Source organism: Amblyraja radiata, chromosome 37, assembly GCF_010909765.2.
Source record: "Amblyraja radiata isolate CabotCenter1 chromosome 37, sAmbRad1.1.pri, whole genome shotgun sequence".
Taxonomy (NCBI): Eukaryota; Metazoa; Chordata; class Chondrichthyes; order Rajiformes; family Rajidae; genus Amblyraja; species Amblyraja radiata.
Genome location: NC_045992.1, coordinates 12,755,378 through 12,771,700, shown reverse-complemented (window position 1 = coordinate 12,771,700; position 16,323 = coordinate 12,755,378). Strand labels below are relative to the sequence as shown.

At 44.7% G+C, this 16,323-nt stretch overlaps 2 protein-coding genes across 4 annotated transcripts in view; one reads left to right on the top strand and one right to left on the bottom strand.

The window, feature by feature from the left end:
* The window catches only part of antxrl (ANTXR like), a 63,082-nt gene extending 62,209 nt beyond the window's left edge, over positions 1 to 873 (bottom strand). The window contains exon 1 of the mRNA XM_033012919.1: positions 442 to 873. Coding sequence (XP_032868810.1) covers positions 442 to 593 — 152 coding nt within the window. The 5' untranslated portion in view covers positions 594 to 873. The remainder of the gene's footprint in view (positions 1 to 441) is intronic.
* Positions 874 to 5,121: 4,248 nt separating this feature from the next.
* znf488 (zinc finger protein 488) lies at positions 5,122 to 15,383 on the top strand. Of its 3 annotated transcripts, XM_033012609.1 has the most exons (5): positions 5,122 to 5,477; positions 6,788 to 6,875; positions 9,332 to 9,554; positions 9,924 to 10,155; positions 13,607 to 15,383. In XM_033012609.1, exons 3-5 carry the CDS (start codon positions 9,339 to 9,341, stop codon positions 14,782 to 14,784), a joined length of 1,626 nt encoding a protein of 541 aa, XP_032868500.1. In that variant the 5' UTR covers positions 5,122 to 5,477; positions 6,788 to 6,875; positions 9,332 to 9,338; the 3' UTR covers positions 14,785 to 15,383. The 3 variants fall into 3 exon arrangements, with proteins under 3 accessions (XP_032868500.1, XP_032868499.1, XP_032868501.1); XM_033012608.1 differs by lacking the exon at positions 5,122 to 5,477 and having other exon boundaries at positions 6,689 to 6,875; XM_033012610.1 differs by lacking the exons at positions 5,122 to 5,477; positions 6,788 to 6,875 and adding an exon at positions 7,574 to 7,961.
* Positions 15,384 to 16,323: the final 940 nt, after the last annotated feature.

Sequence of the window (16,323 nt, the reverse complement as noted above, 5' to 3'; positions counted from 1 at the left end):
TACCCAGTGCCAGTGTTTTATACCCAGTGCCAGTGTTTTATACCCAGTGCCGCGCGAAGGGCCAATTGTTGCCCCCCCTTCCCCTCCAACGGTCAACGGCCAACGGTCGCTCCGCGTGTCACCCATGCGCGTGCGCCCAGGGGCTGAGTCGGCCGCCGGCGCGTGAAGCGGCCGTTGGTCGTTGAACGTGGGGGAGCCGTTAGGGGGGGGGGGGGGGGGAGGGGGCAGCAATTGGCTCCGCGCGGCGGGGGGGCCGTTAGGGGGGGGGAGGGGGGGGGGGCAGCAGTTGGCGCGGGGAGCAGCCGACGGGCGCCAGCACTTGTTGCCCCCCCCCCCCCCCCCCACACACACACACACACACACACACAGAGCCGCTGGGCAGCACGGACGGAGCACAAAGCGCGGCGGCTCCCCATCCCCCTCCCTCCCCCCCGCACTTACTTGTCCAACACAAAGTACAGGTCGAACACCCCGTGACAGGACGGCTGTTCCCCGGCTCCATCCTCGGGGCCGGCGGCGGGGGAGCAGCGGACGATGGCCACCGCCAGCAGCAGCAACAGCAACAGCAACAGCGCCGCTCCACACCTCGCCATTTCCCGCACCTGGACTCTCTCCTCCTCCTCCCCCCCCGCGCGCAGCCGGTCTGCAGCTCCCGCCCCGGTTGCAGTTGCAGCCCCACGGCTTTTCTGCTGCTGGCTGCAAAAACAAAATCCCAACGAATGACTTTGCTCCCCCACCCCCTAACATTGGCGTTTTGCGGAGCAGCGCGTCAGCCCGAGATTGCCCTGCGGTCAGACTGACGTTTGCTCAGCCCATTGCAGGCGCCAGCTGTTCGCTGTAGACAGCCTGGGATCAGACCCGTCCCGCTCTCTACACTGGCCAACAATGCACTCCAGCCTGGGATCAGCACCCTGCACTGGCAGACAGTGCACCCCAGCTTGGGATCAGCACCCTGCACTGGGAGACAGTGCACCCCAGCCTGGGATCAGCACCCTGCACTGGGAGACTGCACCCCAACCTGGGATCAGCACCCTGCACTGGGAGACAGTGCACCCCAGCCTGGGATCAGCACCCTGCACTGGGAGACAGTGCACCCCAGCCTGGGATCAGCTCCCTGCACTGGGAGACAGTGCACCCCAGCTTGGGATCAGCTCCCTGCACTGGGAGACAGTGCACCCCAGCCTGGGATCAGCTCTCTGCACTGGGAGACAGTGCACCCCAGCCTGGGATCAGCACCCTGCACTGGGAGACAGTGCACCCCAGCCTGGGATCAGCACCCTGCACTGGGAGACAGTGCACCCCAGCCTGGGATCAGCACCCTGCACTGGGAGACAGTGCACCCCAGCCTGGGATCAGCACCCTGCATTGGTTGACAGTGCACCCCAGCCTGGGATCAGCACCCTGCACTGGGAGACAGTGCACCCCAGCCTGGGATCAGCTCCCTGCACTGGGAGACAGTGCACCCCAGCCTGGGATCAGCACCCTGCACTGGGAGACAGTGCACCCCAGCCTGGGATCAGCTCCCTGCACTGGGAGACAGTGCACCCCAGCCTGGGATCTGCTCTCTGCACTGGGAGACAGTGCACCCCAGCCTGGGATCAGCACCCTGCACTGGGAGACAGTGCACCCCAGCTTGGGATCAGCTCCCTGCACTGGGAGACAGTGCACCCCAGCCTGGGATCTGCTCTCTGCACTGGGAGACAGTGCACCCCAGCCTGGGATCTGCTCTCTGCACTGGGAGACAGTGCACCCCAGCCTGTGATCAGCACCCTGCACTGGGAGACAGCGCACCCCAGCCTGGGATCAGCACCCTGCACTGGGAGACAGTGCACCCCAGCCTGGGATCTGCTCTCTGCACTGGGAGACAGTGCACCCCAGCCTGGGATTAGCACCCTGCACTGGGAGACTGTGCACCCCAGTCTGCCATCGGCTTCCTGCACTGACACCCAGTGCATTCCACCTCGGGCCAACACCCGCCCCATTCATTGCTTTAGCGCCGAGTGTATTACAGCCTGGAGTCAGACCTGTCCCGTTCCAAACACTGGGACCCAGTGCACCCCAACGTGGGATCAGCCCATTCAATTTCTTGCGCTGGCAGTCAAGGTTCTCCAGCATGAGACCAGTCCAGTCAGCTTCCTCCACTCGCAAACTCAACCGTCTCATCTGGGGACAACCTTTTCCCCTTCCTTTCATGACATTTTTTACAAGGGTGTTGCCATTTACGAGGATGTTGCCAAGATTCGAGGGCCTGAACTGTAGATGGAGGTTGGGCAGACGGACTTTATTCCTTGGAGCGCAGGAAGCTGAGGGGTGATCTTATAGAGGTGTACAAGATCATGAATGGAATAGATAGGGTGAATGCGCAGAGTCTTTACTCAGAGTAGCAGGTTCATGAACAGGGGCACAGAGGTTTAAGGTGAGAGAGGAAAGATTTAATAGCAACCTGAAGGTCAACGTTTTCACACAGAGGGTGATGGGTATATGGAATGTGCTGCCAGAGGACGTCGTTGAGGCAGGTACTATAACAGGATTTAACTGGTAAATGGATAGGATAGGTTTAGAGGGATATGGGTCAAACGCAGGCAAATGGGACTAGCAGAGATGGGTTATCTAGGTCGGCATAGACGAGTTTGGCCGAAGGGTCTATTTCCATGTTGTATGACTAACTCGTTGCAGTTTAGCCTGCGATCCGCGTTGGTTCATTTCCTGCACTGGCCAAGCAGTGCATTGCAGCTCCCCCACCCGCCCCCCTTCACTGCGGTAGCAACCAGTGGATTGTATCCTGGGACCACCCCCTTCTGCTGACTAAAGGCTGCAGTAAAACCAGTGGATTGCCCATTGCAGCTTGGGTCCAGTCTACGTCCGTTCCTTGCACTGGCATTCAAAGAACTGATATAATCTACACTGGCTGTAGAGTCATGCAGCGCCGCTCGGCCCAACTTGCCCATTCCGACCAACATGCCCCATCTAAACAAGTCCCACATGCCTGCGTTTGGCCCACTTTTTTCTAAGCATCCGATCCATGTACCTGTTTCTTAAACGTGGAGATGATGTCTTAAACGTTGTCAATGCAAGGGGCAGGACAGCTTTCTGGGATCGATAATAATTTTCAAAGAGAGTTCAATAGGTAATTGGGGGTCGGAAAATGTTGAAAGGCGGAGATGGAGTAAAATGAATGTCTGTCACAGGAAAACACAGTCATAATGGGCCGAATGATCTTCGGTGCCGTGTGATTTCGTACACTCAGTGTATAAGGTCCCATCAATTGTTCTTCCTAGCCTATATTTTATTTTAATCTCATATCACGGTAAGATTTGTAACAATTTAGCAAACTTGCACTTTCCTAACCCTCTTTAGTCTTTCATCAATCACATCATTTTTTTTATTTCACAGAGTTATCATCTTTAATCTTCACGTTCATTAATTGAGTAGAACGCGCGTTTTTTAATACATAAGGCTGGATTGCAGGGTTGTGAATATAATAATTCATGATCAATCATGAAGCTGGTTTTCTAACCTCAAGACGCTAGGGTGAAGGCGCTATGATATTTCCAAAAATATGCAGAATACTCGTTAGTAAGAGGGCGTTTGGGAGATAGTGATACAAAATGTTTTCGTGAAAAAGTATTGTTGTTTTCAATTATACCCAATAAAGATAGTTATCTTTGCATCAGCCTGGAAGACATAGACATGGTATATCCACACGATGATACACAAATATATCCCCCGCCCCCCACACCGCTGTGACTTAAAGCTGAATTTTAATTTATATTTGTGTACTCGAGTAGATTTTCAAAATGCTATCAGATCAGTCCCTTCCCGGGGCATCTGACGATAATTCATGCAAAACAGAATTATAACAACGGGTTACAGCTACAGACTCATATATGACGTGTTACTTTTGAAACGTTTGCGATAGCTCACGCCAAATCTAAAGGATCGCTGCATCTTTGCATTGAGTAAATTAAATGCAGTTCCATTCAGTCTGTTGCCCCGGTTTCCAACTGAAACATTATCAAGATATTGTTTTCCAAAAATGGGATAACCTAAATCAAACTTTCAGCATTTTCAACCACAAGTAAATTGGTAAATTATCAGGCATAACGGATTCCTGAATAGTTTGAATGTTGCAGCGCGAATTACTCTGTCATTTTAATTTAGAAGAAACTGATCAGAATTTACATCGTAATATAAATGAACAACTGTTAGTTATATTATCCAGGATAATTGCCAGAATGGACATTCGGCATATCTTTACTTTGAAACGCAAATTGTGTGTTTTGTGATCATTCTATGAATATGTTAAAACACTACAGATCCATCCAATTCGTCGTAATAACAAACAAAATCATATCAGCGATCTTGCTGAAGGACAAGGCGGTTATGAAATGTGTACATAAATTCACACTTGCGCACGAGATTGAAAATCAGCTCTGACCCGCTTAGTTACTCCAGCTTTTTGTGTCTATTTTAGTGAATTGAGAGACTGAACTTCAAACTGGTAGTATTTTGTTTAGAAGTATTCAGTTCTTTCGATGTGTCTGTAACGGTCATTTTATGATCAGTGCATTGAAATTCCAATCCCATAGAAGATCCTATTTACTTTGCCGTTGCCAACGTGTTAATTTTTTAAGCGCCATTGTGAACAATTTTCCGTATTTCGCTTTTAAATGTAACGCAACTTATACAATTGGACTAGACGCAACACGTTGGAGTAACTCAGCGGGACAGGCAGCGTCTCTGGAGAGAAGGAATGGGTGACGTTTCGGGTCGAGACCCTTCTTCAGACATAGTTACTCCAGCATTTTGTGTCTCCCTTCTTCAGACTGAAGAAGGGTCTCGACCCGAAATGTCACACATTCCTTCTCTGCAGAGATACTGCCTATCCCGCTGAGTTACTCCAGCATTTTGTGCCTACCTTCGATTTAAACCAGCATCTGCAGTTCTTTCCTACACACCTTATAGAATTGCATTGTCGGTCAGATGGAGTATATATTCATCATCGCCATACAACCACCCCATAAACATTAATCAAAAGGGCTGGTTATTTCAGATGTCAAAATGTTCATAGGAATTTTCTGTCAGGCCTTTATTTGGAACGACATCTTTCAAAAGTGATGTTGCTCTTTGAACTGCAGGCATTTTTGATTGTGACAAGATATGTGGCCATTATGGAAGCTTTTTACATAAGCATGTCGCAGTCGATTATTATATGGAACGAGGTAGACAGTCGACCAGAGCTGTTTGTCGCGGAGTAGCTATTTCGAGTATGTACCAATTAAATGCAATCAAATTAGTTTTTAATGCAAAATTAAATGATCGATTCTTGGAAAGAAAGAACCAAGAATGTAGTTTATCCTAATGGCCTATTGCATTAAAAATCACTTTAAGTAACATTTTAACGAATGATAGACATTACCTGCAGTGAATAGTTTAACAGTCGATTAAAAATGTTCACTGTGACATCTTGATTTCAGGTGAGTTGAAAGATAATCTATTGTATTTTGTAAATCATCACGAAAGGTTGAAGGTGAGAGTTTCTGGCGTGCCCGATTACATAAAATGTTGATAGGAAAAATGTCCCTTTAATTGATACGACAGCTTCACCAGATTGTGCGATTTTGACAGAATTAGCCTACTACATTACACATAAACGCGATGAGAAATGTAACCGATTTCGGGAACTTAAATTCGCCCTGAGCTTGTTTGGACGATAATTGTTGCAATAAATAATTTTAAAGCAATTTTAAAATGTAACGTTTCCCTCAAACAAGTGGTGGTGTTTCCCAATGTGATTAGTGCGTTACGTGGAGTTGTATCTTGTTCAACGAATGTTCTTATTAAATCTCCTGGATAGAAAATTCTTGTGAATGTCAAACAGCCCCAGCATTTTACGATGAGCATTAAATGAACGCTTTTATCAATGCAACAATCCGCTATTTAAAAAAATATATTAGTACAGAAGGAAATGCTCGTGAATGATCCCAGCAACATCACTTGTTAAAAATGCACAACAGACTCCTAAGCTGTTTATCGCTTCTCAAAACGCATGTTGTAAAATTGAATTCAGCTTTGTCCGATGATCACCCACTAAAACCAATGATATAAATAAAACTTCTATCTTTCACTGACCAATAGATTTTAAATTGAGTTGTCGAAAACAATAATATAACTTAAATGTTCAGAAAACATATTTTACTAAGCGAAGAAAATCGGAAGATATGAATCTGTATAGGATCACGATTATTTCGGACTAATTTCAAATGTTACTTTTCATGCACGTTGTGCAGCAAAACGCTCTACGCGCTTCGTTTCTTCGTCCTCAAATGAATCAACTAAGATAAAGTTATTATTCCTGACTCGTAATCGCTACCATCGTTTGGAGCATCATAATATTTAGCTCAAGACAAGGATTTGCCATAAATATGTAACATTTAACATCTGACCTTCCATCGGGTGCTTTAAGCGACCCAAATAGATATTATCATATTCAGTCGTTGTAAATGACATGTAAACAGATTCCATGTATTACAGAAAATATTGTGCATAAAGCTATCAAATATTGCTTTAATGCACTGCAATTGTTGGTTACCATGCTTTCATTAATAGGGTTGCTCCACATAAACCACCAATGAAAGTGCCAATTGAGGGTGCATGCAAGCGGAAGAGCCCAGGGATTGCTTGGCACGCTTCACTGAACAAATGATCTTGCAAAGGAAAGTGTCTTTTACAGCGGAGCAAACTGTCATTTCAACGCAGCGCACACCAGCGTCACTCTCACTTTCAGGAATCAATAGAAATCGCTGCGACCAAAGAAGCTTGTACCTGAAGGGGAAATTGAAGAATCGATTCCAAAGAACCATCGACTGGCATTGGTAAATGAAAAGTAGGCTTGTGTCTGTCTGTGGATTGCTACTGTCTTTAAGTATCTTATATCACTGTACATGGCTGAATTATTCTGATGAACCTTTCCGTTCTGATCAACAGTCATGTTTTAAAGGGTTGAATCTAAGATTAAACTAAATAATGTTGAGGATAGCAAACTATCAAAATGTTTAGATGCTTCTTTTAATCGCTGGCTTGTTTATTTAATCAAATATATTTAATAGACCAGCGACCATTCTAATAATGTAGAGTTTGATATGGTTAAATCGCGATTATTCCGCCACGATTAAGAGCTACATTGCTTGAATATCAATTCATAAAACGCAACTGCTGTTTACAAATATTTTTAAATATCTATATTTAAATCATTCCAAACAATCCGAGCGGTAACTAATGATCGCCGTTGATTCTAAACATGATCATTACTGGTGATGGTGGAAAAGAAAGGCCGGAACTAACAGGCAGGCAGATGGACAGACAATGGGGATCAGTCTCACTGAGCTGATATGCATCAAATGAACAATCCCTTGACTTTCCTCTCAAACACAATGGACGAGAAAGAGAGAGAGAGAGAGAGAGAGAGGGGGGGGGGGGGGGGGGGGGGGGAAAGAAAGAGGGAGAGAGAAACGCATTCACCCAGATCGCTTCGACTTTTGTCAGCGTTTAGACCAGTCGCTTTGCCAGTTTCAATCAGATCACGGCGAAGAGGCACCAAACAGTGCCAACCACTAACACGGCTTAAATGCTGAAAGCAGCCTAATAACTTAGCAATAAGTTCTCATCCCTAAATTTGGCTTTGAAAACAGCGGCTATTGAGTGGGAAATATTTATATTTAGATTGCTTCCAACAGTCTGAAGTATCCTCGGATGTACACTGAAAACAATTATGTTGATGCTTGCATCTTCGTGTCAAATTGATTTTGCACGCGTGTCACTTGGTATTGTGAAATAAAAGGCACGCTGGGAGGAAAGGAGAGGGTTGAATGAACAGTAAAATACGGTATCATGCTTCCAAGTGTCACTACGCTCAGTGAGAGCCGAGGAGATTTTTTTCACACTGAGCAGCGAGAACAGAGGTGCGATCCGAATTGAATAGACCTGCTTTGTACTGTTGTACTGTTGGCAGTCAGAAGTGAAGAACGTTAACAGCACAGTCGGTTAGCTTTCTGACTGAAGCGAAGACCAAGACGGCGTAGCAATCCCGATAAAAATAATTATACGCTCGGGATGATATACGCTCTTCGTTTTATGTTATATTTTATATATCTATTATATCTTCGCTAAACTATGCCACTCGCTTTGACGAATGCTATGGATGTATCCATCCAGTACGATCTCTCAGTTCATTAGTTTACGCATTTAATTTAGGTCTCGGCTCCAATACAATAGTGATGATTAAAAAAAATCTAGAAATCGTTCCACATAATAAAAGGGTCGCTCAGAATTGTCACAAATTATCAACATCGCCTCGCCTGATGAGCGTAATAGTCGCAATTCCAAGGAAGATTAGGTAAAATCATATCGTCTGCAATTACAGTAACAAGAATGAAAATGATTGATAACTTTATTATGTTTGCTCGGCATTGGGCCCCCTCTTTCCACAGGCATACATTATCTGAAGTACAACGTGGTGCAATAAATGCAACGAGCGTTTTGTTTTACAGGATGCAAGATGCTTAACATTCTTGCGCGACTAAATAATGTATTTTCAATTGCATTTAGCATTTACCTTGTCAACGTAGCGTTGAAACAATCAAACGCTGACGTTTCTCTAATCCCAATTCCTGAAATTAACATATTTTTAATTTTAAGAAGATTCAACAAGCGTGCACATAATTTAGTCTTCGCCTCTATTTAAAATATTGCTTTATATTTGGATACATCGTAATCACACGGGATGATTTGCACAAGACTTGATTCAATTTTATATGTCATTACATTTTTTTGTTCAAATTCAGTAGCCCACAATTTGAACACATTTTAAAGTAATTTTGCAGCCACGATTCACATAAGGTTACATTTCTGAGTGACGATTGGTGGGAGTTAGGAAGAGAATAAATTAAATCTGGATGCATTAAAAATCGCGGCAACCCAACACGCGTTATTGATTGGAAATATGATATTGATATATTTCTGGGAAACTCGGAGTTAACCTGCCATAGCTTGAATGATTGTATAAATTTGTTTCTGGGTCGAGACTAAAATATGTACCCTCCTGCCCTTTTGCAGATTGTAATAACGGTACTGATTTGTCGTAAAATTAGTTGCATAATAAAACGCATGGATGTGGCCTTTGGATTAGATCCTCGTTCTAATTAATAGTTCGATGCGAACAAGTGTATGATGGATCTTACCAAACTTTCACCCACATAAACAACTCTAATGGATAATTTCACTTGTACCGCGAAATCCGAGGAATTAACCTATTTTATCTTGTATATCGCAGGTGAATTATGGAATATTTCCCGTTTTCTAAGGGATTATGGGCAGGTGACAACAGGTTTCTGCATCACCACTTCACTGACATATTAACAAGTGTGCACATTACCCGGGAGGTCCCTGAAGACGCAGTCTTCGGCCCCTGCATCCTCCAGAGCACATTTTACGACACTATCGCTTTCATTGCCTTGAAATCTTCAGACCGGAGAAGTGTGCCCTACGTGTTTCGGGTAAGAACCCTCTCACCCTCGACCATAGTAGTCTTAAACGTTTCCATTTGCGAGCTCATTGATTACGACACGTGAAGAATCGTCAAACCACAACCCACCTAGGCGAATTAACATTTCTTCCAAAAAGTAAGATTTAAAAATTATTTATTTGAAATTGATAAGATCAAATCATTTTTTTTAAAAGAAAAGCAATAATTATAATGGATATCCATTGAAGATTGGATTGCATATTGGAGGTGTCGGAAACAATTAAGAATCAAATTTGAATTAATTTCACAGCAGCATGAAATTTGCGTCGTAAAAAATCTGAAGTCTCCACAGACTCCAACCCTTTATTCAAGTTAAATTTAAAATATATATTTTGTGCAGGTGGATGCGACTGCGTTGAATAGCTCGACGGATGGATTGTCTTGGTTGCGACTGGTACAAGCGGCCAGCAATAACAAGGAACAAAACTTGGAGGCTTACTTGAAGAACGGCCAACTGTACTATCGCTCCACGCGGAGAATCGGGAGGGATGAGGAACTCTTCGTGTGGTACGACCAGGAGCTGTCCACGCTCCTCGGCTTCACCGACATCACACCCCGCACTGGCTCGAATAGTGAGTAACTTTGACACCACCCTAAACTTTTGGACACCAGTAGCCAAAAATGAAAGAAAATGCAACGCAGTGTACCGCCACTGCCTTAAACATGTTTGAGTTCTGAGAAGCCCCAAAATAAGTTGATTTATCACAAAATAGTATATAAAGTGGTTTGAATATTGGCTTCAGATAGACATAAAATGCTGGAGTAACTCAGCGGGCCAGGCAACATCTCTGGAGAGAGGAATGGGTTTCACTCGATGTTGGGGGAGTCCAGAACCAGGGGCCACAGTTTAAGAATAAGGAGTAAGCCATTTAGAACGGAGACGAGGAAACACTTTTTCTCACAGAGAGTGGTGAGTCTGTGGAATTCTCTGCCTCAGAGGGTGGTGGAGGCAGGTTCTCTAGATGCTTTCAAGAGAGAGCTATGATAGGGCTCTTAAAAATAGCAGAGTCAGGGGATATGGGGAGAAGGCAGGAACGGGGTACTGATTGGGGATGATCAGCCGTGATCACATTGAATGGCGGTGCTGGCTCGAAGGGCCAATTGGCCTACTCCTGCACTTATTGTCTATTGTCTCTCCAGAGATACTGCCAGTCCCGATAGGTTACTCCAGCATTTTGTGTCTACCTTTGGTTTAAACCAGCATCTGCAGTTCCTTCATGAATATTGACTTTTCTTACTTCAAGTAACCCTTGTTTCCCTCTCTCTACATCCCCCCCCCATCCTAATTTTCCGATCAGTCTGACTGTGCTCCTGACGAAATTATACTTTGTAAGCATCGTTGTCAACTTCCCCACGATAACAAAGATCTATTCTACATTTTCCTGATTTTCATCCCCTTTCATGTCTCGTTTTCACACCTTACCCTTCCATATCTCTCGTTTCCCTTTTCCTTGACTCACTGTCTGAAAACTTCTATCCAGAGACGCTGCCTGTCCCGCTGAGTTACTCCAGCATGTTGGGTCCATCTCCAGTGTAAACCAGCATCTGCAGTTCCTTCCTGCATAATATAGCACTAATTGGTCAAAGAATATATGCACAAAATGCAAAAAGCGAAATTAAACCGCCCGTAATCGATACCCAGCATGTCCATCACCTCATCTGAGAATAGACACAGTCTGAAGAAGGGTCTCGACTCGAAACGTCACCCATTTCTTCTATCCAGAGATGCTGCCTTCCCGCTGAGTTACTCCAGCTTTTTGTGTCTAATTTAGGTTTAAACCAGCATCTGCAGTTACTCTCTACACACCTGATCTGAGATTTATTTAAAAAATATCGCGTTCCTGTAGTGTTAGATGGCCTGACCTTTGGGATGAAGTCCATGGGTAGGAAGGTTAGAGGAGACGTGTCACCAACAGACGTTCTCTTGCCCGCGTCATTAGGTTAAACCGTAATTGGGCAACACCTCGCCATATTTCAAGGTGTTTCCATATATTTTCATCTTTAGTATTCGTTTTATGTAATGAGACTTCTCATTCATAAATGAGTATGCTTGGATAACATTGTTAAACCCGAGGGTGCTCGCGAAAAATCTGACCATCCGAGGAGGGTGGTGGGTATATAGAACGAGCTGCCGGAGGAGGCAGTTGAGTCAGGTACAATCATGACAACTTTTAAGAAAATTTGGACAGGCGCATCAATAGGGTAGGTCTAGAGGGAGATGGGGCAAACGCAGATAGTTGGGACTAGTGTAAATGGGACATGTTTGTCGGCGTGGGTAAGTTGGAACGAAGGGCCTGTTTCCACGCTCTATAATTCTATGACCTGAAGAGGCATTGATTTTAAATGTAATTGATTATAAGTGATCTACTCTCTCCCACCTCGCAGCACACACGGTGCTCCTGGATAGCCTGGTGTCTACAACATATCATTTAAGTTCCACTTGAAATGCGCCGTATCCTTATTATTAATGCGCGTTGCAATGTGTGCAAGAGTTGGCAGCTCGTGCACATCCCGTTTAGCTCATAGTGAAATCGCGCTTGACTGTCTGTATTACCATCCCCACTGTGTAATGTTTAAAAAAAAATTAAATTGCTATTGTAATTAGGTGCCAAACAGCAAAACAAAGTACATAAAGTACTGGAGTAACTCTGCAGGATGGGTCACATGGATAGAAACATAGAAACATAGAAAATAGGTGCAGGAGTAGGCCATTCGGCCCTTCGAGCCTGCACCGCCATTCAATATGATCATGGCTGATCATCCAACTCAGTATCATGTACCTGCCTTCTCTCCCTTTAGCCACAAGGGCCACATCTAACTCCCTCTTAAATATAGCCAATGAACCGGCTTCAACTACCTTCTGTGGCAGAGAATTCCAGAGATTCACCACTCTCTGTGTGAAAAATGTTTTCCTCATCTCGGTCCTAAAAGATTTCCCCCTTATCCTTAAACTGTGACCCCTTGTTCTGGACTTCCCCAACATCGGGAACAATCTTCCTGCATCGAGTCTGTCCAACCCCTTAAGAATTTTGTAAGTTTCTATAAGATCCCCCCTCAATCTTCTAAATTCTAGCGAGTACAAGCCGAGTCTATCCAGTCTTTCTTCATATGAAAGTCCTGACATTCCAGGAATCAGTCTGGTGAACCTTCTCTGTACTCCCTCTATGGCAAGAATGTCTTTCCTCAGATTAGGAGACCAAAACTGTACGCAATACTCCAGGTGTGGTCTCACCAAGACCCTGTACAACTGCAGTAGAACCTCCCTGCTCCTATACTCAAATCCTTTTGCTATGAATGCTAACATACCATTCGCTAGGTGAGGTTCCGGTCGAGACCCTTCTTCAGACACGAAATGTCACCCATCCACGTTCTCCTGAGATGCAGACCCGATGAGTTACTCCAGCACTGTGTATCCATTTGTGCATTATATGGAATATTCAGTTATGCTATAGTTAAAAAATAAGCCCCAGTGTTATAAATGTTTGGATCTCAAATCTACCACCCGAACATACAACCACCGCCACCGGTTTTGATAGAACATATTGCCTTTAACAGTAACATTGAAGAATAGCTATCGAAACAAAAAATCTCAGATTCTATTGAATTCATTTGGTCGTTTCAGCCCTAAGACCGAGAGTTTGCCACAGTTCACTCCAAGCGGAGTAAGAATCTAGTGCAGTTTTCAAGGAGCTTTTGGATCTGAGCTCACCATTAACACTAAAATTGTCATTGTATATTTTTTTAAGAAAAGTGTTCTTCCTGGAGGAGTGATGTCTATTCATTAGCTAACATTACAAAAATGTACCAGAGTCTGTCCATTTCCCCATTGCTATTAGTGGAATATTGTCTTGTGCAGAGTCTCACGTTACAACGATGCCGACACTTCAAAATTAGCCGTGAAATGCTTTAGCATGGTTAGTGGGGTTTAAAAGGCGAATATAGATGCACCATTTTACGTCTCCGGTAAATGAATATTGCTGCAACGAGAACGAGATATTAATTATATTTTATTGTTTGCGGTAGCCTTCAGATGCGCGGACTGTGATCAGGAACTGAAGTATGAAAATCCATATCTGGCCCATGTTCGATTCTTATGCGCGAAGAGGAAGGATTATCTCTGGCGAGATTTTCGGGCCCTGGGGTTTGGTCATGATAGCCTTTGGAAGGAGACTCCCAGGAGCGTAGAGGTGAGAGAGAAGACCAGAGTGACCAACTTCCACAGGATAGCCCATGATCTGGAGCACTCCAAGAAGAAATCAGCGGCGCAGGACGAGGGGCGACCTTCCTCCGAGAAACATCCCAGCAAGCGGAAACAGGATGGTACAGATGAGAACAAAAGCAGGAACACCGTCTTGTTGGAGAAAACAAATAACCTGGTGTGCGTGCAGAGCGGCGTTTCTAAAGACGAACCAAGTGTTTTCCCGGCTTTCGCGGTTTCCGTTTGGAAACTTAATTCGGACAAGTTTCTATTGAAGAGGGATTCGTCTGAACATAAAACTAGCGCATTCACCGAGGTCCGTCGACCGCGTGAAAGGGCCGAAGCTGCCAAATCAGAGGGAAATGTTAAAGACCGAGCCCCTGATTTGATCAGGAAGGCAAGGACAGAGCTGGTGCTCAGCTCCACTGGGAGCGCCTTCTCTTCGGTTTTGCCATCTGGTGCCAGAGAGGATCAGAAGAGTGCGTTCTGTCAGCCGAGCAGACGAAGCGGGGAAGGGGCGCCTCTGCTTCTTGCTCATGCACTGCATGCCGCTGCCGAAAGCTCGGGGGATTTATCCGATTCAATCGCCACTAGTCACCTCCCGGGCCCCGCCAATCTGCTGGGCTCCAAGTCTCTCAGGACTGATCTGGGCAATTCTCACATACCGCACGCAGGTGTTACAAACAACAGCCCACGTTTATACAGCACTGACATGTGGCCTAAACCGGTCGGCGTACAACTCCAATCCACGTCCTCGCTGACTCTCCTTCCACCGTCCTACACGTCCTTTGGGGTTTCAGCCCAGAACTGGTGCGCCAAATGCAACGCATCCTTTCGGATGACCTCGGACCTGGTGTTTCACATGAGATCGCATCATAAAAAGGAATACGCAACTGACTTCTTGAACAAGAGAAGGAGGGAAGACAAGTTGACATGCCCGATATGTAATGAATTTTTTAGAGAGCGCCACCATCTATCGCGACACATGACATCTCACAATTGAGGTGTGAATTAAAACTGAAGGAATTTTATGGGCTCGCCGGCAGTCTGATCAGAAGGTACCAGGGGGTGCCTTCCTTAAGAAACTGGAGTCACTTCATTTGAGGGTGAACTGGTCTCCCAGGCTTGGAACAGTGTTACAATAGTCGGGAGAAACAGTCTTAAATATTAAAAATCCGCAACATTTGAATTTATTTAGGCTAATAAAATACATTAATTACAAAAAGGTGCCAATGTTATCAAAGCTGTAGGATAATTGGTTTGATTTGGCAATGGATTAAATGTATACCGCATGGAACATCTGTGGTTATAGGTTTCTGCTTTTTGGATTTTTGTTAACTTAGAGAAACAGTAATTGGTTATGCCGTTGATAAAGCGACATTCAATGTATAATTATTTCAGTTTGGAGAATTAATTTTGCACAATATCTGTACCGGCCCCCCTCATTTTATTTGCCACGATACATATTTAGATTCTTGTGTTGTAGGGTGTGAACTTACTGAAGCACAAAACGGAGTGGCCACACCCAACTATTCATCGGTTTGAATATCTGTCATGATTGCTTTTAAATAACATGATAAACACGACCTGTTTACTCTCGAACATAGTCCAGTTCATGCACTGTTCTGTATCGTCGAGTAAAACTAAATGTTTGCGTTTGCTGGTACAGGTCTGTTATCTATTTGGTTGACTTATGATACGGAGTCAGCGGAAAGACAATGCATGATTACAATCGAACCATCCACAGTGTACAGATACATGATAAGGTGAATAACGTGAGTAACGTTTAGTGCAAGATAAAGTCCGATCAAAGGTAGTCCAAGGGTCTCCAATGAGGTGGAGAGTAGCACAGTTCTGCTCTCTAGTTGTTGGTTGGATAGTTCAGTCTCCTGATAACAGCTGGGAAGAAAGTGTCCCTGAATCTGGAGGAGCGCTTTTTCATACTCCTATACCCGATGGGAGAAGGGAGAAGAAAGAAGGAGTGTCCAGGGTGCGAATGTACGATGAAGGCATCCGTGGTGGGACAGGCGGACGAGACCAGTCCATACATTCATCCAATACTAGACTATATCTGTCAAACATACCAAACGGCGAGGGTTTTTTTACGGTATTAGCCCTGCAAACAAGTTCAATTATTAAGATAAGCAATGAAAGTCCGAGTAGTCTCCTTCATTGGTTCCTTATATACTCTTTCTGGATTCGATATTAGGATACCCATACTGAATTAAGATTGTTTTATTTGCCTTTATACCCCCTGAATGTTCACAGGGTTGAACGAATTGCGGCATTGAAGTTTCAGCGACTATTTCAGAATACGATTTATTGTCCCCGGCATTCCAGGTTTTAGGTGATCCTGTTGTGATCTGCCTTTAGTTTGTCACAGGTCTCACGGTTATATATTATTTTGTGTGGTAATTTGTGGCGCGATTTTAATTTAAGTGATAATTACTGAGAGGTCTATCCAGAAACAATAGTCTCCCTCTCCTCCGAAACATCACCCATTCCTTCTATTCAGAGATGCTGAGCTACTCCAGCATTGTAT

Excerpts from the sequence above, each read along its gene's own strand:
- znf488 (XM_033012609.1), top strand. The coding sequence starts at position 9,339 with ATGGAATATTTCCCGTTTTCTAAGGGATTATGGGCAGGTGACAACAGG. Across the intron at positions 9,555-9,923 it reads GTGTGCCCTACGTGTTTCGG|GTGGATGCGACTGCGTTGAA; the intron begins GTAAGAACCCTC and ends TATTTTGTGCAG. Across the intron at positions 10,156-13,606 it reads ACCCCGCACTGGCTCGAATA|CCTTCAGATGCGCGGACTGT; the intron begins GTGAGTAACTTT and ends TGTTTGCGGTAG.